Here is a 22,631-nt window from a genome sequence, read left to right as displayed (position 1 = left end):
TTACCAACATCAAAGTAGAAACTGTTTATGGAAACCATGATCTGCTCATTGTCTGAATACTTAGTGTATATGGTACCTCGCGAGTTCCGCAGCACATGTCTTGGTGAGTGAAATAACTCCTCCTTTGCTGGCACTATAGCCACACATAAGGGGACAACCAGTTTTCCCCACAATACTTGCAATGTTCACTATTGCACCCTTGGCATCCTTCCCATTTTCCAGCAGTGATCTTACAAAAGCCTGGGTTACCAAGAAAATTCCCTGCGGAGTTCAAGATGACAGTTATATAAGACTCAATGTAATTTGTGTAACAATATTAATTTCATTATAGTCTGTTCCATGTTCTGTTACCGTTTATTCATGTAATACCATTTACTCAACTGATTGCCACAACTTGGAACTGACCGTCAGATTGACATCAATAATTTTCTGCCAGGCGTCATCATCAGTCTCTAAGAAGGGAGCCAAGTTGGTCACGCCGGCACAGTTGACTAGCAGTGAGGGCGGGGCGCCACACTGGTCCTGGGCTGCCTTCATGGCGGCCTCCACACTCCTCCTGTCTCTCACGTCCACGGCCACAGCCACGTGCTGCTGCCCAACTGCTGGAGACAAGAAAATAATGCACATGTTCTTTATTAGGATGTATTACAAGATGTTACAAGTAACACCAAAATCCTGCCTACCAGAAAATTCTTAGGTGCAAATAGCAATTAAAAGAAATGTTTTATGAACGTCAAGATGTTTGTGTCGTGAAGAACTTACTGCCGTAGTCTTAAACTGAACGTACCTTGCCCTATCCGTATCTTTTGGTAAACTTAACGCACGAAAGGGAGAACTTTCCCCGGCGAACGCGAGAGGATTACCCCAGCGTAGTAATGGAATCTGCGGGGAGTCTCATAGCACCCCTTCACATGCCCCTTCATCATATTATAGCAGCCTTATGCAAAGAAAAGTGTGTAGAATTTGAAGAGCCATATGGTGTGTATGATGGGAATTTTTATTTAATGATAAAAACATCGTGTAAAGGAAAAAAATAAGCGTTTAATATTTTTTTCATTTAGAAGACTTCACCACTTCTCCAGAGATGGTTAGTTTACGAAAACAAAGATGAGATACTATATCCACTTCCATTATATATTTCAGTATTTCTGCCATGCTGTTTTCAGATATGGTGCATGATACTTTTATAAATAGTTTGATTAGTTCATGAAATGATTCCTAAAGTAAAGGATGGCCGAGTACTGTTTAAACAGACGAATCGTGCACAGCCAGTTAGTTTGAATTATGAAGCCTCATGTTTGCGTTCGGTAAACTTTTACAAGTCCGCACTATTTTGTTTGGCTTGGCAATTTATTTTTCTGGTGTATTTTGGTGTGATTTGAACAAATTAGATTTTTATTTTCGGTGCCCGTAATTAGTTTTCAAATTAACCCCCCTTCCCAAGTGATTTGGGGGGACTTGGGGGTTTTCGGCAATCTGGGTGGGAAACTGACTAAAACAAGCATTAGGGGCAGAAATATAATCAAAATCGGTATGCCCAGCCAAGGCGTATAAGTATGGTTATAACTGACCGCATGAACCACTTTAAAGCTATGTCTGTCACCTAATTTTCCCAATGGTTCAGGTATGGTATACATACTAACAGAGTATTCAAGAATAAATGCCAGTCTTTAATAATAAAAGGGGTAAGAATTGTTAACATTAAGGGATTAAATTATATATGAACATTCGAAACTGTTTTTATTTTTATTTTTTTCGATATTTAAAATATAAAACTAATCAGTGCTACCAACTGTTTGCTGCGTCTACCCACACGAAGGGGTGCTCTCTCACCCTTTCAAGATTACCATTTACGTTGAAGGTGTGAACGTCCACTTCGAGCAGGGTGTGGGAAGGGTAATCCCTCCCCTCAGTTTCAAGACTACTGGCGTTAATAGTGACTTTTGATTCCAATTAGGATGTTAAATGGGTATCGCCTGAAGGTACCTAAATGCAAAATCAGGACTGCAACAATGAGGCACAGTAAGAATTTCATTAGAATGCTTACTGTCATATACATTAGGAAAAATGCCAACTTTCTTCTTCGGGCAATAAGTAAATGTACCATATTGCTTTACAGCACCAAAGAAAACAGAACTGAGCGTACTGCACCACTTGTGAGACTGACTGGCTCCACTGAGATGCTATTGTTATATTCTGTTTCAGCTACAGAGTAAGCAGACTGAGCCACAGCCCTCGGGGAATTATGAGAGAGAGAGAGAAGAAAAAAATATTATCCACTTATTCTGAGCGCTCCTGAGCCCATTCACAGTGTTCCTGGGTAAAAAAATAAAAAAAATAAATAAATAAAAAAAAGTCGAATCTCCATGGTAAATAGTAAACGTTATTGTGTTCATTGCCTCAAGCAACACGTGCAATATATAATTTATACAAGGAGAATTAAATAAAAGCATTTCCCTTGAACTTTATAATTATTTCTTCATTAGTTCTTTGTCTTCCCATCCATAGCCTTCAGTGCAACTGTTAAGCTATTTGGTCTGCTGCTAGAGACTGTGTGTGTGTGTGTGTGTGTGTGTGTGTGTGTGTGTGTGTGTGTGTGTGTGTGTGTGTGTGTGTGTGTGTGTCCAAAATATGAGACGATGGACTTCCACTCACATAACGGCCTTTCGTGATCTGCTAAAAATTGTCTTTCTTTTGTCACATGTTGAGCCATTCCCAGACGAAGGTAATTTACATCACATTTTTTCTTGCATCTGGTGCCTAGGAAAGTCAAATTATGATAAGGGTTGGGGGGGGGGAGATAAAAACTGCAAAAACAAGTCATCTACTATAATACCTTTATTATTTTTTTTTTCAAACCTTCTCAGTCAGTTTTCCTGTTCACATCGCAAGTAAGTTTTGGTATGTGAGGCTTGGTTAGTCTACCAGCAACTCTTGTACTAAGAACCAATGATCTAAATTCAAAGAACAGATTGTTAAGTGCACACTGCTTGCAGGGGAGGGCTACAGTTTTCAGGTTTATACCACAGGTTTTTCATAGTTACATTTTTTTTCTAGCATTTATCTCCCCCTCCCCGCCCCATTTCTCATATTAAGGCTTCCTGGACTCCAGATGGAAGAAATGACTGATGTGATAACCTCTGCCCGTTAGTGGCTCAAAAACTGGAAATGAAAAAAAAAAAAAATGGTAAGCTCATAAATAGTCGTTAAACAAGAACATCACCAATGACCACAGCGTATTTTGGAAAAAAAAAAAAAAATCTGGTGCCACGCAAAGTAATTCCGTAGCTGAAGTAAAAGCCATGGGTGGGAAGATTAAGTTGACATAAGCAATGAAAATAAAAATGCAATGCTTTTGTTTTCTTCTTCATCTATAAATACGGTATGGATTGTCTGATGCAGGGAACAGGCCGGTGATGTTTGCTGTATTGATATTTTTCTTATTGAGTTCAGTGTATTGTCCATCCTTCCATCATCCAATCCTGTGTCGCCCCATGAGGAGCGCAGAAACCCTGGGCTAGGCAAGTTGGTCCTGACATTTAAGATGAGTGTGACCGGCCTCACTCATCCCTGAGTGGCATTACGTGAGCAATAAACCCCAACCATCCCTTGAATATAGACCTTCATCGGCACAATCCGATTGAAGGGCCATAATTACCCACTAAACCACCAGGCGTTATAATTTGGTTATATGGTTACCACCCAGCGTAGTAAATGGTTTCCTGGTGTACAGGAAACCATTTGGCTTGTCACTCAGTGTAGAGTTACCCATAGGCAATAGGAAGAGGAAAGAATGAAGGAAAGAAAGACAGAAGAGGGTCTGTAAAGTCACCCTTAGGCAGAAGGAAAAGGAATGATTGAAGGAAAGAAAGACAGAGGAGGAAGGAAGGAAGACAGGAAAGGGTAGACACCCAAAGTAACACTACATCGAGTGAGTGGATGGTGAGTGGCCTCAACTGAGTATATTGTAACTGCTATAAATGCAGAGGACGTGTCACAGCTCAAAGGTTAAAATTTCGAACACTTTGTAAAAGCTGAAAAACAAATTTTGATTTGTGACCAATGACTGATTGTCTAATGATCCCATAAACTTAACTGCTTCTTCACCTAACACTGTACTGCTGCTGATAAGACTGTAAATATTTTGTTAATTTTTCCATACGATTGTGAAGGATTAATTTATATTGATTATTTTTCTTAAACTGAGGTGCTGGAATGCATTAATTTTAAGAACATAATGACCTGGCAACGCGCACCATTGAATATTCGTGAAGCAGTTATTGATACGGGATGAGGGGCTAACATTGTTTACGATAGTATGTAACATCCTGTTTTTTTATCAATCTTATAGAAATAAAAACAATAACATACCTATATCTGTTAATGTGATTATTTAATGACTTTTCATCTCTTGTCATCTCTAACCATGAGGTACGGAGAGAGATACTGCTGGTGAAACAATACTCATTTTACTGTAACTTGGCCTAGAACTGTTACTATCTCTCTTGAATGTTGTGCTGTAACAAAACTATAGATTAACACCGAAATATGTTGCTAGTCACGAGGAATTACTATGGAAAGGACAAGGAGGAGTAGCACTGTCATTTTCTGCAACTGAGCAACATAATATAAGCCACAGAAGGTCAAAAATCTGTGCCAAGTTAAGGTGAAGGAACTACAGAGGACATATGAAGATCGCTAATGAATTTAAGAGACTACTTGACTGGTGCTGAATAACTGCCACCTTATGCCACTTCAACAGGCAGTAAGATAAGTAAAGTGATATTTATAATCATGTTTTTGGCAGAGTGCCCTTAGTTAAAGAAAGTGAAGTGGCGTAGTGAGATGAGAACTTGTATTTGTTTAGGTTTGTTAGGTTAGCTTAATTCACACTAAGGTTTTGGTGGAGAGAGAGAGAGAGAGAGAGAGAGAGAGAGAGAGAGAGAGAGAGAGAGAGAAGGAAAGGATTATAGGGAAGGAAGGGAGTGTTAGCTTAATACGTTCTCAAATGAGTGACATGAATCACTAAAATACTGTGTTCCGTGCTTGGGAAGTTCAAACATGACCATTTCTTCTCATTCAAGTAAAGCAATATGCACAATATTATGTACATGTATGTGCCTACCAACCACAGGTTAATTTACTCTCTCTCTCTCTCTCTCTTTGTTTATTGATTTATATTTAGACAGACATGTAAGTAGACTTATTAAAACAGACAGACAGACAGACAGACAGACAGATATGTTAGCAGACTTTTACTTATGTTGACCATTATCTCCATTGTATTACACTGAACACAACTGCGCATCATGCAGACATAACTTTACCTCTGATTAGTCTGTGACGCAATGAGTGGGAGAGTGACTCATCAGACAAGAGAGTGACTCACCAGGAAGGAGGGTGAGGGTGTGTTTGGCCGCCTGAAGGTTGATATCAGCGACCACCAGTCGGGCGCCCTCCCTGGCCAGCACCTGACAACATGCGCGCCCAATGCCACTCCCTCCGCCTGAAGCGACAGGCAGTAATAAGTTAACAGTAAACTTTACTCTTTATATATAAAGCATTATCTATAGTGAGTGCTCTGCTATCTCGCTGAAAATATTTTCTCAGTCAGTACCCATTTCTTTCCTCTCTGTCTCTTTATAATACTCTTAGGCAGTCAGTGTTCAGTGCCCCCCGCTTGGTGCACAGTACTGTCAGGCAGTACTCAGTGCTCCTTCATGAGTGCTATAGTTTTCCTTTTGATACTGCAGTTTTTATGTACAGTGGTGGACAGTAATATCACCTTTTTTTTAAACTGAACAATTGAACAGTTATCGAACTTTCACAATACACTTAGAAGAGTTTCAATGATGGCATCACTGAGTTTTGTTAGTCATTGCTCACCGTCCCAGTACTAATCATAATGAAGTGAATCAATATTTATTTTTGCACATTCTACAAGGATCCATATATCACTGCTCTGTATACGGGTTTCATGAGTCCACCTCGTACTGCAGGACCAGTCACTCGAAGAACACATTTTAACCCACCCCGTCCCGTCGATGTATGGGTACGTTGCAACGTTTTGCATTTGCCAGTCCCGGTGACGTACCGGTACATTGCGCAATTGCAAAGTGCATAATTTCCACAATTTTCAAATTTCGTGCTTCATTTTCGGTACGTATCATCCCTTGACCTTCCCCTACCTGCCACCAGGCGGGGACACTCGGCGACCCCTCGTGACCCGCGCTCACACGCGGCTCGTTCACTCACATGTTAGCAATGGTCCTGCTCAGACATGGCGAAGAGAGGTCTCTCAGAGGTCGAAATTCAAGCCGCCCTGGACGCCTTTACAGGCGACAGTGACTCCCCATTGGACGACGAGGTTGTTGACAAAGATTATGTGCAGCCAGAGGAGGAGGAAACCACCAGCAGTGATGAAGAAGACCCCTCCCCCCAGAAGCAGCAGTACGTGACTTACCGTGCTGCTAGAGAGGGGCAGCTGGCCAAAAAACCACGTCCAACATCCTATGCCCAGCCCCAGCGTGATTTGGAACCCGAATTTGATGACGAGGACGAGGACGAGGACGGAGCCGTGGGACATGCAGCCGCGTGGTACGGACGTGAGGTGATTACTCATCGTGGTCCCGAGTGCACACCACATCGGAGGAGCAGGTATGGGCCTAGTATTTTGTTTGGGGAGGTAGGAAGTGCTGTGGAGGGAGTGGGGAGTGAAAGGGAAAGTGCAGGGAGGAGTATGGAAAGTGAGAATGGCGTGAGTCATCGCTCTCCCTAGGTAGTGTGAGGTGGTGAGTTGTATCACGTGGGCGAGTGCGGGTGCGTTCTGTATCACGTGGGGTTGTGATGGAGGGGAAAGGTGGGGAGGAACCACTCCCCAGCACGTCTTATGCTCCCCAATATTCCCCAACTTCATCCCCACAGCCCCCTAATGTTCCTCAAGGCCGTAAGGGTAAGGGAAAGGGAAAGGGTAAAGGCAGAGGGAAGAGGAGTGAGAGTGGGGAAGCCCTCCGCACTCCTTCTCCCCAACCTCCCCCACCAGTATCTCCTCCCCACCCAGACGAAGGCGGTGATGGGGATGATGGGGACGAGGGATTTGTGGGATGGAATTGGGAGGATGGGAGTGATTTTTCTCCCTTCATTCACCCCTTCACTGAGCAGGGGCACTCTGGCTGCATTGCTCCCGGAATTCACCGGAATTCCACCAGGATGGATATTTTCCACCTGTTTTTTAGTGAGGCATTCGTGAAGCAGATTGTTGACCAAACCAGCGCCGTGAGAGTGAAAGCTTGGGAAGAAGGAGCAGGCATTCTATCATATATGATTACCCTGTCTCTCTTTCAGAAATGTTCCTATTTTTTGCCCTGGTCCTTTTGATGGGTATTACACGAAAGAATAGAATTCCGGCTTACTGGACAAGGGACCCTGTTATGCTTACACCAATATTTGGGCAAGTCATGAGCCATAATCGCTTCCAACAAATTCTAAGTTGCCTCCATTTCTACGATGCTGATGATCCTGCAAATGCGAACGACACAGATAAGATGAGGTGAATTAGGCTGATATTTGATCACCTGAGGCAAACCTTTCGTTCATCATTTTATCCCTATAGAGACCTCATCATAGACGAGAGTCTCGTGTTGTGGAGAGGTAATATTTCATATAGGCAGTATATACCCAGCAAAAGGCACCGTTTTGGGTTCAAGATCTTTTTTATGTGCGACTGTAGGACTGGTTACATGCAAGACATTGTCTTGTACACCGGTGCACAGACAGACATAAGAGAAGATCGGAGTATTGGACTGTCGGGAGCAGTGGTAAAGACAAGGATAGAAGACTACCTTCATCGTGGTCACGTCCTCTACCTGGACAACTGGTACACTAGCCCTCTTCTCGCTCGTTATTTTCACATGCATGAAACGGGAATCTGTGGAACCGTGAAGGTGAACTGGCGTCACATGGTCAAGGTAGGGCGGAAACTTGACAGGAATGAGGTTGTCTTCTTCAAAGCCAACAACATACTTGCAACTGTATGGAACCATAATAGAGAAGTAAGCCTCTTGTCAACGGTTCACCGCCCCTTGATGCACCGTACTGATTCCATTGATTACCGGAGCGAGAACAGGCGTCACATTTGGAAACCTGAGTGTGTCATGGACTATAACATAAACATGCACCTGGTGGACCAGTCAGACTCCATGATATCGACGGTAGAGTGTGCCAGGACCACGATGAAGTGGTATAAGAAACTGTTCTTTCACTTGCTGGACATCACTGCTCTGAATTGCCATGACAACAGGTGTTCAGGAAACCTTTGAAGGGTTTGTGAGGGAGCTCACAAGAGAGATGTTTGCACGGTATGCTGTTGAAAGGCCCCAACATCGCACCCGCACTGCCCCTATTGCCCAAACTCCCCTGAGAATATCTGGCCACCATTTCCCCACTCCTATCCCTCCCCAGCCATATAGACCTAGGCCCCAACGCAGGTGTCACGTGTGTAGCAATTCCCGGGTAAGACTCACCACACAGAGGAAGGACACCCGCTATGAGTGTGTGGAGTGTGACGTGGGTCTCTGTATTCACCCATGTTTCAGCGAATATCACACCTTGATGCAATTCTAATATGGTGTCAATGCGATAGGATGCTGAAACTATGAAGTAAATGCGACAAACAGACGCTCAGTGAAATTATAAGTCCTGTTGATCTGAAAATATTAGTATAAAGTGCATACGGGTATAACTTAAGTGCAAAAATAGTATGTAAGTGTATAAATATGCTGTAAGTGGAAACATACCTAGCGAGGGTTTTTTATGCGATATTCTGTCGCTCAGTGCAATAAATAAGGCCCGTAAATATATAAATATTATTATGGGAAATGCAAACGGGTATAATGTAAGTTCAAATTATTGTAAGTGCTGAAATATATTCTAAGTCAAAATATTCCTAGCGTGTGTATAGAGATGCGATATCCTGACGTTCAGTGGAATGAATAAGGCCCGTAATTATGAAAATAGAAGTCAACAAGTGGGAAAGTGTGTAATATATGTGAAGAATTAGTATATAAGTGTTTGAGTATTATGTTGGTTGAAACATTCATTGCGAGGGTATTTTCATGCGATATTCTGACGCTCACTTGAATAAATAATGCCAGTAACTATGTATAGTGCAGTATAGGGGTGTAAACGTGTGTAATATAAGTGGGAAAGTATAACTGGAGTGAAAAAATAAAGTAGAAGATGAAACACGATTGTTTGAGATTGTGCTTGCTACGTGAATATGCGCTAGCATTTCGCTAAATGCCCTCGTAATGAATGTAAATAATTGAAAACATTTACAGTGGTGGAGGAAAGGTTCTATGTAAAGGAAAAAGTAATAGGAAAGTGATAAAACAATTGGGTATGTTGAAATACGAGTCATAGCGATGGACTTAGTATGCAGATGTGCGCTATACTTATGCTGCATGTCATCGTAATGAATGAAAACATCTGAAAACATTTATAAACAGTAAAAATAGGTAAAATGTCAATGAAACAGAAGTATACAAGTAGAAAAAATGATATGTTGATTGATACAAGAAACTTAGCACATAGAATGTTACCACTCGGACCCAACTCGCTATGCTCGCGCGAAGGTACAATGCTTATTTTTCATATATATGTGTTTGAAATTCATTTTATTGTTACTCTTATTGTTTATTAGTTCAAATTCAATAAATGTTGAGGTGTTGTTTGTTGTTCCTCCCATTATTTCCTACCATAGAAAACGCGAGCGCCTCACATGTCAATGATAGAATACGATACCAGGTGCGGGGGACCTCACCTGTTCCAACCACTTATGGACCACGGTAAGCCCTTTCTTGGTGATTTTTCTTTGTTTCTCAATAAAAGCGGAAGTTTTAGCCAAAAAATTGTTTTTCCAAAATAGCTTGGGATTGGGGGGTGTCGGAGGTGCGGAAAACCTCGGGACGTGATGGGTTAATCCATTCAGTCCGTGTATTCATTCATTTTCTTGCTACCTTCATCCGAATTGTTCCAATTAGGAGAGATCTTTTGTAAAAAGGAGGGGGGCGCGGTAGCACAGTGGTAGCGCGCTGGACTTGTAACGGGGGATTGCAAGTTCGAGCCTCGCTCGGGCTGCCGTGCCGGGAGGGGTAGCTCCCTCCTGTAACCCTAGCGGGGCTATATAGTCCAATACAGGGCTTAGCTTGGGGGAACTCCATTTCTCCCTTTTTTTTTTTTTTTGTATAAAGGAATTAATCAGTGCTGTATCAAGCCTTGTTTATTCGTCCAGATATCACCTGGAGGTAGCAAATATAAAATTATCAGTACTTCATCGGACTGAAGGGATTAGTGATTATATAAAACCGGTGAGCACTCCTGGAATCCTATGACAACAGGGAGACTAGCAGTATGACAGTGTGGTCTTGAGAACTCTTACTGACCAGCATAATTGTACACTACTACACTGCTTGGTTACCATAGACTTAGGCTGCTGTACAGTCAACAAAAGCGTTGTCGTCTCAGCAAACTGTTCATGTACCCTGAGATTTAACGCCATATTCTAAGTGACTTGGCGGGTTTCGTAGCACATCTTCCATAGAGATTTATTTTACATGATAGCTATTTGTTTCCCCTTGTGTATTCATTACAATGCTTGACATATAGGAGTAACTAGCAAGAGGATACCGGACTATAATATACAGAAGGAATTACTAAGGAAGACGTGTTATGAATTCTCCCCAGCCACTTCAAATATTACCTTGATATACCAGTCAAGTAGGTGGTGGCGTGCGTCATCCATTGATTTGCTGCAGTGCTCTCTGCTACTTCCTTCACCTTTATCATTTTAGTACTGTATCTGCCTACCCCTCTTCCTTTGTTTCTCATCTTCCTCTTACATTCCATTAATCTTCGTTTCACTTCAGCTGGCTCTACACTGAGTGACAAGCCTAATGGTTGCCTGTAACCCAGGAAACCATTTACAATGCTGCAGAGCCTACTATGGTGCCACTGTTAACTTGGTGGAGAGATCCAAATACCCAGTCCATCCAGGAACTAAAACTTTACATGCTTCCCTGTGCCTTGCTGTGGCGGGGCAGTTGCCTGACTGTGGCTGATGGGTCTGTTCGGGCAGTGAGACTGGAGTTACTCTACAACAACAACAACCGGGCTGGGATAGTGTGGGAGGGAGAGGTGGGGGAGGTAATGCTGGAAAAGGGTTGGTAAGATGACTAGGCTGGAAGTGGAGTGATTTTGTGTGAGTCCTTTGTATTATTATAATGACCAACAACAAAACCCGGACCCTGCCACCCATCCTACCATCCACTCACAAAATCTACCATCCACCCTGCCTACTACCCACCCACCCACCAGCCCACCCCATCCATTCACCCACCCCTCCCTCCTTGCCCACAACACCCATTCACCTATCCACCCACAAACTCACTCACCCATTGTTGGTTTGTTTGTTACCGTAACATAGCCAAAACGGCGCAACGAAGCGCATTTTTGGTTAGAGCAAGGTACCGTTAAAATGCTCTAACTTGAATAAAACAACGTCACGGCCAATCGGGCCGCCGGTTCCCGAATTATGACTAATTTCTGGCCTTTTGACATCGAGCGGAGGCCTCCGATGGCGGCCTTTAAGCGAGTTCGATTAAAAAAAAAATATTGTTACAGTTAGGAGTTTTGTCAGTTGGCAGCACTGCTCAGTACCTCCATGGAGATGACCACCAATAAATGATGACCAACATGTTGGAGTCCTGGTACAAAGAAGGTATTTTAATTTGATTTTTGAAAACTACGAATGTATACGCAACAGAAATTCATCGGCAGTTGGTGGAAGTCTAAGGAAACAAAGTGATGAGTCGACACTTGTAAATCTGAGGGTCGGGCTCAGAAGCTGTTAAGATTAACTGCTGATTCAAGTAATCAGTATATATACAATACATACATACACACACACACACACACACACACATATATATATATATATATATATATATATATATATATATATATATATATATATATATACAGGGTGTAACGCGACGTATGACAAAAACTTACACCAGTGATCTATCATGCAATTTTGAGTATATTTTGTTCTATAACATATACTCTCCGTGACCCAAGTTCAGCACCCAGCATTCGGCTCTTTGGGTGTAAAAGTTTAGTGGCTGCATAGGTGCCATTGTGTGAGAGCTTCGCAGGGCGACGGGAGACGAGTGTTATTAGCTTATAGTGTAATGTACATAAAAATCCCATATCCTATCAGTACAAACGAGTTTTAAGAAGAAACTTGACGAAGTTTATTGATTCTTTAACATCGTCATGCATTCCTGCAATTCTTTTGCACAAATCGACTGTCAATTAAGGATTAAATTCAAATTTTATGGCTTGCGAGAGAGTAGGGAGGGAGGAGAGGGGCTGATGTGTTGTTGCCAGTTATTTAATGTTTAGTTTGTAGGATATTGCTACGAGCATTATCATAACACCCACAGCTCATTCAAGGGAAAAACGTTATTGTAAAGGGAGATTAACCTCACTTTAAGTCAGGAAGAATATTATTAATAACAATTTTTCCGCTGCGAGCAAAAGTGACGCGATTGGGTATCTCCACCTGTTTTCCTCTCTGCATCACTGGCATTACCATCGCAGAATCCGTAAAAATAGACGATATCTGCTTGTTCATTGTTGTACGTACGTGGCATGCTGTTTCTGAACAAGCTGAACCCAGTGAACACCTGAACGCGGAGAACAGTAACAGAAGTGTGTGTGCCTCGCCTGCAAATTTTCCCGTTCAAATGACAGTGGACGCAGGGTTGTCAAGTGCTTATAATCGATCTAGCTAGTTTAGTCCTGAAAACTTGCTAGAATGTCGCTAGATAATAACTACTGCAAAACATCGTTAGAAAACGATTAAATCTCTAGAATATCACCTAAAAATGGCAAAAATATCCAGAATGTAGCTAGATATCATGCTGTCAGATGTTAAATAGTGCCGCTAAGTAGAAGCAAAAAGTAGGTCTAGCAGTCTAGCTGCATAGTCGTTACATTGGCAATCCTGTGTCACTGTTCTCACGCCATCATATGAAAGCAATGGTGCCACGTTTACTTGCAACAGAAAAATTGTAATGAATAATAATATTACTCCTGACTTAAAGGAACGCTAGTCACTCATTTCAGTAATGTTTTTCCCTTGAATGAGCTGTAGGTGTTATGATAATGCTCGTAGCTGTATCCTACAAACTAAACATTAAATAACTGGCAACAACACACCAGCCCCTCTCCTCCCTCCCTACTCTCTCGCAAGCCATAAAATTTGAATTTAATCCTTAATTTACAGTCGATTTGTGCAAACGATTTGCAGGAATGCATGACGATGTTAAAGAATCAATAGACTTCGTCAAGTTTCTTCTTAAAACTCGTTTGTACTGATAGGATATGGGATTTTTATGTACATTACACTATAAGCTAATAACACTCGTCTCCCGTCGCCCTGCGAAGCTCTCACACAATGGCACCTATGCAGCCACTAAACTTTTACACCCAAAGAGCCAAATGCTGGGTGCTGAACTTGGGTCACGGAGAGTATATGTTATAGAACAAAATATACTCAAAATTGCATGATAGCTCACTTGTGTAAGTTTTTGTCATACGTCGCGTTACACCCTGTATATATATATATATATATATATATATATATATATATATATATATATATATATATATATATATATATATATATATATATATATGGAGCCTCTGTGGTACAGTTGTACATTGTGCGTTTCGTACATGGGTGAGCTAAGGTTCACGCCCCGCCAGGGTAATAAACTTTTTGGAGTGTTCACCCGGCCACGTACTGCATTGGTGGACACAAGGGGTGCTGTGGTTGAACCAGGATAAAGTATACTTGCACCCAGTCGGCTTGCGTGGGCCGATTACACTTGGTTCACAGACTACACACACATTAAAGCCACTCCAACACTACAATACCCTTACAAGCACTTCTCACCCTACATACAATCTCTACCAGACAGCCTAAGCCACTTGGTAGAGATACATTGGCTGTATCGTACCGGGACGACTTCGGTCGGGATAGGCCGGTCCTGCAGTGGATACTCAAATGTAGAGAGAAAGAGAGAGAGAGAGACGAGTGCATAGACAGATAAAGTGACTATGTTTATGTTATGTATGAATGTATGCATACTCGTATCGAACATGGTGACTCATAACATAGGCACCGACTTCAGAAGATTCCTGGGATGATATTGAAAAAAAAAAAAAAAAAAAAAAAAAAATGGTGTGCCAACATGAGTCCAATTGTGAACCGTAACGGAGATACACTTATAAGTCTGTGGTTAAATTATGACAGAAACTTTCCACACACGAGGCACTCAGTAATATTAACTCCATAACAGTTGAAGATAAACTCGTGCTTAAATATTGTTATTCAAAATTACCCTAAGATATCCGTCCTGAAGTTATTACTTCAGCACCTGGGGCAGTACATGCATCCGTTACTGCTGTGTTGGAGCCAGGTAATCATAGTTATCTCTAAAGTGTTATCATCACGCGATAAGTATTGACGTGGACTAGACGGTTTGTTACCATCACAACCGCGACTGCCTGTTGTATCTCAATTATTAATTCAGCGCCCAGTAATCATCAATGAATTTTATTGGCCCCATCAAAATTTTGATAAGAAAATATAACCAGCAATAGAAATGGTTACCAGATTCTAAAGTAACATCTTTAAGTGCCATACAGCAGCTAGTCAGTTATGGCGGAAAGCCTGGGTTGTTCAGTAATAATTATGTGGTTCAGACAACATTCAGGTTTACCTGAGATCAAAAGAGTAGATAAGGTACCCACCAAGAGTACTGGAAACGAAATACAAGATATTAAGGAAATCAACACCTTTGCCTCAAGATAGCAGACCACCTGGAAATTGTGTGTGTGTGTGTGTGTGTGTGTGTGTGTGTGTGTGTGTGTGTGTGTGTCTGTACCATCATTCTACACATCACAAATGTCTGCATACACACAAATGTCCTGGGCAACGAATTCAGAGTTGTTGTCAGACTGCCATCCTGCCTCCTCTATCGCTTGTGAGAAACTCGTATGCTCTTGTGACAGCTGCCCAGCATTCCTAACTGGGCCCCGAGATGTGAGAAGCCACAGCGATTTCGTGTTATTATAAATAGTCTTAAGATTTCTCCTGTGTTTAGGGGCACTCATAACTATTTACGAGTCATCCTTAGGACGTAAGAGCTTTAATAAATTCCAGCCCAGAGGTCTAATATTGAAGATATTAAATGGTGAGCAACTGTCTCATTGGATTTATTTACTTCTTGTGCTGGTATTTTCATCATGAAATGGAAGACAATTATTCGGAAGCCGAATGCTAATCGCCCGCCAGAATATGCTTTTGGCCAAGTCCAAAATTTTGGCCCTATCTTGATACCCAGAAGGTTTCATGTTGATAGCTCAAGCCGTTCATGAGATATAATGGGAACAGACAGACAGACAGACAGACAGACAGACAGACAGACACACACACACACACACACACACACACACACACACACACACACACACACACACACACACACACAGAGGCAGGCTAAAACATTATCGCTCCACCTTCTAAAGGCGGGCAATAATATTATCTGAAAGAGTTTTTACAATAAATGATAAGAGCTACAGGAAAACTGAGAACACGATCAGCACATTGTTTGAATATCCATCACCTTCAATCACCCTAAGCCATATTAAATCGTCTGGCGGTAGCTGGAATAAAATATCAAACGGACATCATCATTAGCCCTTCAATCAGAGTAAGGAAGTTGTTATACTGTGGCTATCTCATAATTGTACTCAGCTTAAGAGAGAGTTGTCGATCCGGAGGGTCTGCTATATCGTTCATTAACTCCTTCAGTGTTAGGGCGCTCTCCCAAGTGGAATGAAATCGTGTGACAACAGCAAGAATAGACTACAAACAACTTGTTGTCATGCACTGGGGAGTAGGAGACTTGTGTCTTATCATCTGTTCGCCGACTGACCTTGGCTCGTAGTCTCGTCGGCTAAGGAAGCTTCCAAATTCCTCTTCCCTTTGCGATTTCTTTTTGAATATGGATGAATAAGACATTACTGCAAGGCTTTACATACCACAGACGAAGACAGTAGGGTGTACGAAACGAAATAAATCGCTTAAGAAAAGGTGTTAGGGAGCTTCCTAAGCCGTCGAGAAATCGGGTCCTTGAGTAATCAGCCGTAGGGTAAGCCAGTCAGTCGACTCAGTTGCCAAGCGGCGGTAATAAGCCATCATGGTGTCTGGCTAGCAGGTTAGAAATAAGTGTTTGTATTATTGTGGTAATAAGCCATCATAGTGACTGGCAAGTAGGTTAGAGATCAGTTTTTGAATTGTAGTGATAATAAGCCATCACGGTGACTGGCAAGTAGGTTAGAGATCAGTTTTTGTATTGTAGTGATAATAAGCCATCATAGTGACTGGCATGTAGGTTAGAGATCAGTTTTTGTATTGTCGTGATAATAAGCCATCACGGTGACTGGCAAGTAGGTTAGAGATCAGTTTTTGTATTGTAGTGATAATAAGCCATCACGGTGACTGGCAAGTAGGTTAGAGATCAGTTTTTGTATTGTAGTGATAATAAGCCATCACGGTGACTGGAAAGTAGGTTAGAGATCAGTGCTTGTATTATCGTCAGGTACAGAGAATCCCTAATACTGTTGCAAATTTAGTGTCTTTATTCTAGATCCGGAGGTATTACCGAAATCCAGCTGTATTATAAGACACTTTTGCAAGATATCAGCGATAATCCAGTGATTATAAGCCCTCGTTTAATGATTTTCTGGATATATAAATTATTTAGTGTCATTCTAGCTGTTTGTGAAAACAAGTTTAGCGGTATTTCTAGCTTTGGATTTGACAACACTCTCTGCCCCATCTTCCATACCAATTTGTTTTGCTTGTTGCTCCTTAACATATTTTTTACTATTTTTTCAGTATATTATTGTTTATTTTCTAAACTAATTACATAGGCGAAGTCTTTCGAACCATATGGATGAAATAAACCTAATTAAATCCCTTCATGTCAAAAGGTCTTTCCTAAATGCATTAAAATATCTAGAGTTAGCAACAATAAATGTACTGATACCTCATCATAGTGAAGGGATTAATATTATGTTGTATGTTATTTATGCCCTTTAAATATTGATATTGCTTGTAGAAATAACCGTGTAAATGAATACCATTTTATACACTGCCATTAACCCTTTCATTATATGACGTTTTCTGTACACTTCTTGCATCTGACGGACGATATTATTCACTTAAGGGACGATTTCTCGTACTGAAGAGCGTATTATAAAATTTCGCTCCATTTCCAATGTAAGGTGTTTGTTAAACTAATATATCCTGCTTAAATCTATTGTAGTTTGAGCCAGAAGAATTGCCCTGTCCACACCGATAACGGATTTTCCCCTTATGTTATCGCTACTTTCAGACCTTCCTATGTAGTTTAGGAAACTTTTTGAAATGGTGGCGTAAGATATCACCTCCATTATCCATCACTCTGGGGACTTCCATACTAACAATAATTATTATGAGGTAGCAGTAGTAGTAGTAGTAGTATAGTCCTCGTAGTCCCAGGTTCATCTGTAACGTGAACCTGGTGGACTAAAACCTGAAGTTGTCCTTCTCACACAGTGTACCATCCTACTTTCGGGGGATAGGGAAATAGCTGAGGGGCGTTTGTATAACCTGGCACTTTAGCCGACCGGGTATCCTGTATCAGTGCCACCACATGAAGGCAGCCATCTCCAGTACCTTGGAAAAATAGCAAAACAAGTTTACAAACACTTCATTCAACAGAATAAGTCAAGCTGCTGTTATGACAAAGTTCATACAATGTTACCTGTGACGAGAGCGATTTTGCCTGTGAGTGTGTATGACGGTGTGGTGGTGGTGGTGTCTGCTGACGCTGCCATTACGACTGCTGACGCTCACACTACCGCACTGACAGCCTCACACTGCCTAAAGGCTAATCTGTGGAGGGGAAGGGTTAAAGGGCGGTGTTTGTGAGTGATACTGAAGGAATAATTCTTACCGCTATATAAGTTTCAGGCGATAGTATGAAGAGGCGCGGGCGCTTTTGTGTGTGTGTGTGTGTGTGTTCTTACCTACCTAATTGTTCTTACCTAATTGTATCTTTACAGGAATGAGTCAAGCTCGTACTGCCCCGTGTCTTAAACCATATTTATCGTACATATCCTTAAATTTGTGAATTGTTTTGGCACACACTATTTCATTCGGTAGTGCATTCCATTGATCAATTGCTCTGTTTGGGAAACTGAATTTCCTTACGTCTTTATCACCTCTCTTCTTATGCAGTTTTTGCAGTGTCCTCTTGCTGATGCTTCTCCATATGTTAAGTAATCATTTATGTCTATTTTCTCCTTCCCTGATATGCACTTATATAGCATTATCATGTCACCTCTTTTCCTTCTCTCCTGTAGTGTTGGTAGATTCAGTTTTTTTAGTCTTTCTTCTAGCTTAGGTCCCTTAAGCTTGGTATCCATCTTGTAGCGGCCTTTTGAAGTTTTTCAATCTTGTCTATATGCTTTTTGAGATGAGGACTCCAGACTACTGATGCATATTCCAGGGTTGGTCTAATGAATGCTGTTATTATCCTTCTTAGCATGTCTTCATTTATGTATGTGAATGCTATTCTCATATTTGCAAGCAGTGTATACATGTTCCGTACCTTCTCGCTGATGTGGTCAGCCGGAGATAGTCTGTTATTGATAATCACACCTAGGTCTTTCTCTCTTTCTGATGTGTATAGGGTTTTATTTCCTAACTTATAATCCCAATCAGGTCTTTTTCCACTTTTACCAAACTTGATTACATGACACTTGTCCACATTGAATTCCATTTGCCATGTACTACTCCATTCATGAAGTTTATTTAATTCTTCTTGTAGCTCTTTACAAGAGTCTGTGTTAGTAATTCTCCTTTGTATTTTTGCATCATCTGCAAACAAATTCAGATAGCTCTCATTTCCAGTGTTACTGTTTATATCATTTATATACACTAAATACATGATTGGTGCCAGCACTGAACCCTGTCACTAGTCACTAGTCACCCTCCACTAGTCACGTCTTTCCATGATGAGTAGTTTCCTCTTAGTACTGTCCTCATTTCTCTTTTTATGAGAAAGTCTTGCATCCAACAAAACAGTTTGCCTCGAATTCCTCCTTGATGGTACAGTTTCCATAAAAGTCTTTGGTGTGGTACTGTGTCAAAAGCTTTCTTAAAATCTAAATAGATACTGTCCACCCATCCTTCCCTTTCCTGTATTGTGTTTGTTACTCTGTCATAGTAGCTCAACAGATTAGTAACACATGATTTTCCTTTTCTGAAACCAAACTGTCTTTCTGTTATCATACTGTGTTCTTCTAGATGGTTTACCCAAGCTTTTCTTATAAGTTTTTCTAATACCTTGTTACAACACTGGTCAGTGATACTGGTCGGTAGTTGAGTGGATTTTGTCTATTTCCTTTCTTGAATAGGGGGACAATATTTGCTTTTTTCCAAATATCAGGTAGTTTACCTTGACTCAAGGATTTCTTGAAAATTAAAAATAATGGTTTACTTAACTCCTTTGCACATTCTCGTAATACCCAACATGAAATTTCATCAGGACCACTTGCTTTTCCTCTGCCTAATCTACTTAACTCCTCCTGTATTACTTTTTCTGCTATTTGTATATCTGGTAGTATGTGTGGACATGCGTGCTCCACATAGTCCCTCTCAAAATTTTTTTCTTCTGAAAAAACTAATTGGAAATTCTTATTTAGTGCTTCACAAATATCTTTCTCTTGTGTATAAGTGATTCCCTCGTCCGTAATGGATTGTATTATATCTTTTACTTTAGTTTTGCTTCTGATGTAGCTGTAAAACAGCTTTGGTTGATCACTACTTTTATTTATTATATCCTCCTCAAACTGTTTTTGGGCTTCCCTCCTTATTCTTGTATAGTCGTTTCTTGCCTGTTTGTAATTATTATACGCCCTTTCACTATTGTGTCTTCTGTATCTATTCCACAACAAATCTCTTCTTTCTTTTGATTTTTTACATTCTGTATTGAACCATTTCTGTATTTTCTTATCTGCTTCTTTGTGCTGTGGGATGTACTTCTGGACTCCTATTTCATAAAATTCACAAAATCTTTTATATACAGCATTTAAAAGATTAGGAGAAATACACTGAGGTGGTTTGGACATGTGGAGAGAATGGAGAAGGAAAGACTGACTAAGAGGGTTTATGTAGGTGAGGTGGAGGGAGGGAGAGGGAGGGGTAGACCGAGGATGAGGTGGAGGGATGGAATTGAGAGGTATATGAGGGAGGGGGGGGTGAGTTGGGGGGAGGGGAGTCAAATGGTGGGTGACAGAGTGACTTGGAGGCGTTTTGTCTGCGGCCACCCTTTGTGGGAATAGGGCGTCGGGCTATAGATAGATAGATAGATAGAATTTAAATCTTGTCCTCTAAGCTCATTTTCCCAATCAACTTCTAAGAAATACTTCTTTAGGTCTTGATAATTTCCCTTTTTATAGTTTAGGCTCTTTTTGTAACTATCATTGCTGTTTACTATGTCATATGCTATCCTGAAGTTATAATTTAGTACTGCATGATCGCTTTTGCCGAGTGGAGGGTGATATATTAAACTGTCAATATCATTTTCTTGCCTTGTAAATATTAGATCTAGCACTGAAGGTACATCAAGTCCTCTTTTTCTGGTGGTTTCCCTCACATATTGCGTTAAGAAAAACTCTTGTACAAGATCCAGGAGCTTTTGGTCCCAACAGCTTTCTTGGCTATTTATATCTAGAGTATTTCAATTTATATTTGTATTGAAGTCCCCAGTTAGTATAATTCTTTCCGATTTCTCTTCCATTTTATGTAGCAATGATCTTACACTCTGAATTGTACTCTCTGCCAGGTCCTCATATTCGTCTCTTTCCCATGTGTTTGATCTGGGTGGCATGTACAAATTGGCTACAATTACTTTACCTTCAGATGTGTCGATCTCTACTACAATCAGTTCTACTTGTGATGGTATATCTAGTTTTATTTCCTTGACTTTTAGATTTTTCTTAGTTAATATTATAATTCCTCCTCCTTTTTTTAAATATCTGTCTCTTCTCCATTATTGTATTCCTCTAAGTTTAGTATGTCATTTGATATCCTTGGTATTAATTTTGTTTCAGTTAGGCATATTATATGTGGTTCATTTTCTCTGACATAATCATTCATCTCTGGTAATTTAGATACCATTCCATCCACATTTGAGTACATCAACTTTATCATCTTGTTTATATACTTGTCATGACATGGTTCTACTACCTTCCTCCTTTTTCTTCCATCCTGTTTGTGTACCACTTTCATACCTGCAATCCTATTACTTTGTAAAAAAATTTCTTCTTCTCCTCTTCTGATCTTCCCTCATTTTTTGTTTTTGCTTCCTCCCTTTTCTCTTTCAGGAATTCCAGTTCCTCTTGTGTTAGGCATCTTTTTATCCATACATTTTTGAACTCCTCTTTTTCCTTAAGATTCTTTGCATTTTTTAGTATCTCTTCCACAGTGTTTACATTCTGGAAAGTCACCTTTGTAGGTCTTGTCTTGCTTTTCTCGTATTTCCCTAACCTTTTGTGTTCCTCTATGACTTTACTACAGATTTCCTCTGATACTTCTTTCAGTAAGCTCATTACATTTGCCATCTCCTTTTTGTCTCTAGTGATCTTGTTTTTAACTTCTTCCTCTTCTATACCAGTGATTACTATTGATTTGTTTATCTCTACTGAATCTCTGACTAACTTTGGATTGTTTTGGATTATTCTTTTCACATCCTTTTTTCCTCCACCCTTGTTTCTAAGTCTTTCTTTACTTTCACAATTTCAGCATACGTGGTTTCTACATCATTTTTGTAGCTTTGCACAGCTTCATTCACTTCTGTTATCTTCTCCTCAATATCACTGCTCTGGTCAATAAGACTGCTAACTTGCCTAATTGTCTCTGTGTCATTTTTGAACTCTTCCATAACACTCTCGTGATTGACTACTGTACTTGCCATTTCACTCATTTTCTTTGTGTGTGTGTGTGTGTGTGTGTGTGTGTGTGTGTGTGTGTGTGTGTAATAGCGATAGTGCTTAAGACCCGTAACATGAAAACTGTGTGTGAAGTCTTGTGAGCAAGGCTATCATTTTTGAAAGCCATTAATGGAACACTTTTAATTGTTATAGAGGTGAAAATATGGTTTATAGGTGATGTTAGGAATGGATGAAAAGTGATGTTGGGTATGATGTTACGATCTGCCGGAATGAGGAGTGATTTTTCGATTAAGTCAGATAAGCGAGAACTGCATCAGAGTTTTGAAAGATGTCAGAATATGGAGGAAATAAGATTGATTTTGAAGGAAAGTCATCAGGATTGGAAGAAGAATTGTGTGGCGTAGAGGGAAAATGTTGTTCCAATAAATTTCAAGATGTGGTTCAATTATGTTAACTATTGTAGAGGAAGTCAGATGTGGAGGACTGAAGTTGTA

General features: G+C 40.6%; 1 protein-coding gene across 1 annotated transcript in view; it reads right to left on the bottom strand.

Annotated features, from left to right (window-relative positions):
* Positions 1–18,015, bottom strand: part of LOC145394503 ((3R)-3-hydroxyacyl-CoA dehydrogenase-like) — a 49,546-nt gene extending 31,531 nt beyond the window's left edge. Inside the window, exons 1-4 of the mRNA XM_080268349.1 lie at positions 17,943–18,015; positions 5,390–5,506; positions 406–599; positions 77–261 (exon numbers count right to left, since the gene is read on the bottom strand). Of these exons, the coding sequence (XP_080124475.1) occupies positions 77–261; positions 406–599; positions 5,390–5,506; positions 17,943–18,015 (569 nt within the window). The remainder of the gene's footprint in view (positions 1–76; positions 262–405; positions 600–5,389; positions 5,507–17,942) is intronic.
* Positions 18,016–22,631: the final 4,616 nt, after the last annotated feature.

Source organism: Coenobita brevimanus, chromosome 27 (assembly GCF_032717465.1).
Source record: "Coenobita brevimanus isolate Jiangsu-jjx chromosome 27, ASM3271746v2, whole genome shotgun sequence".
Lineage (NCBI taxonomy): Eukaryota > Metazoa > Arthropoda > Malacostraca > Decapoda > Coenobitidae > Coenobita > Coenobita brevimanus.
The sequence above is the reverse complement of the archived record's forward strand: the minus strand, read 5'-3'. Positions and strand labels throughout refer to the sequence as shown.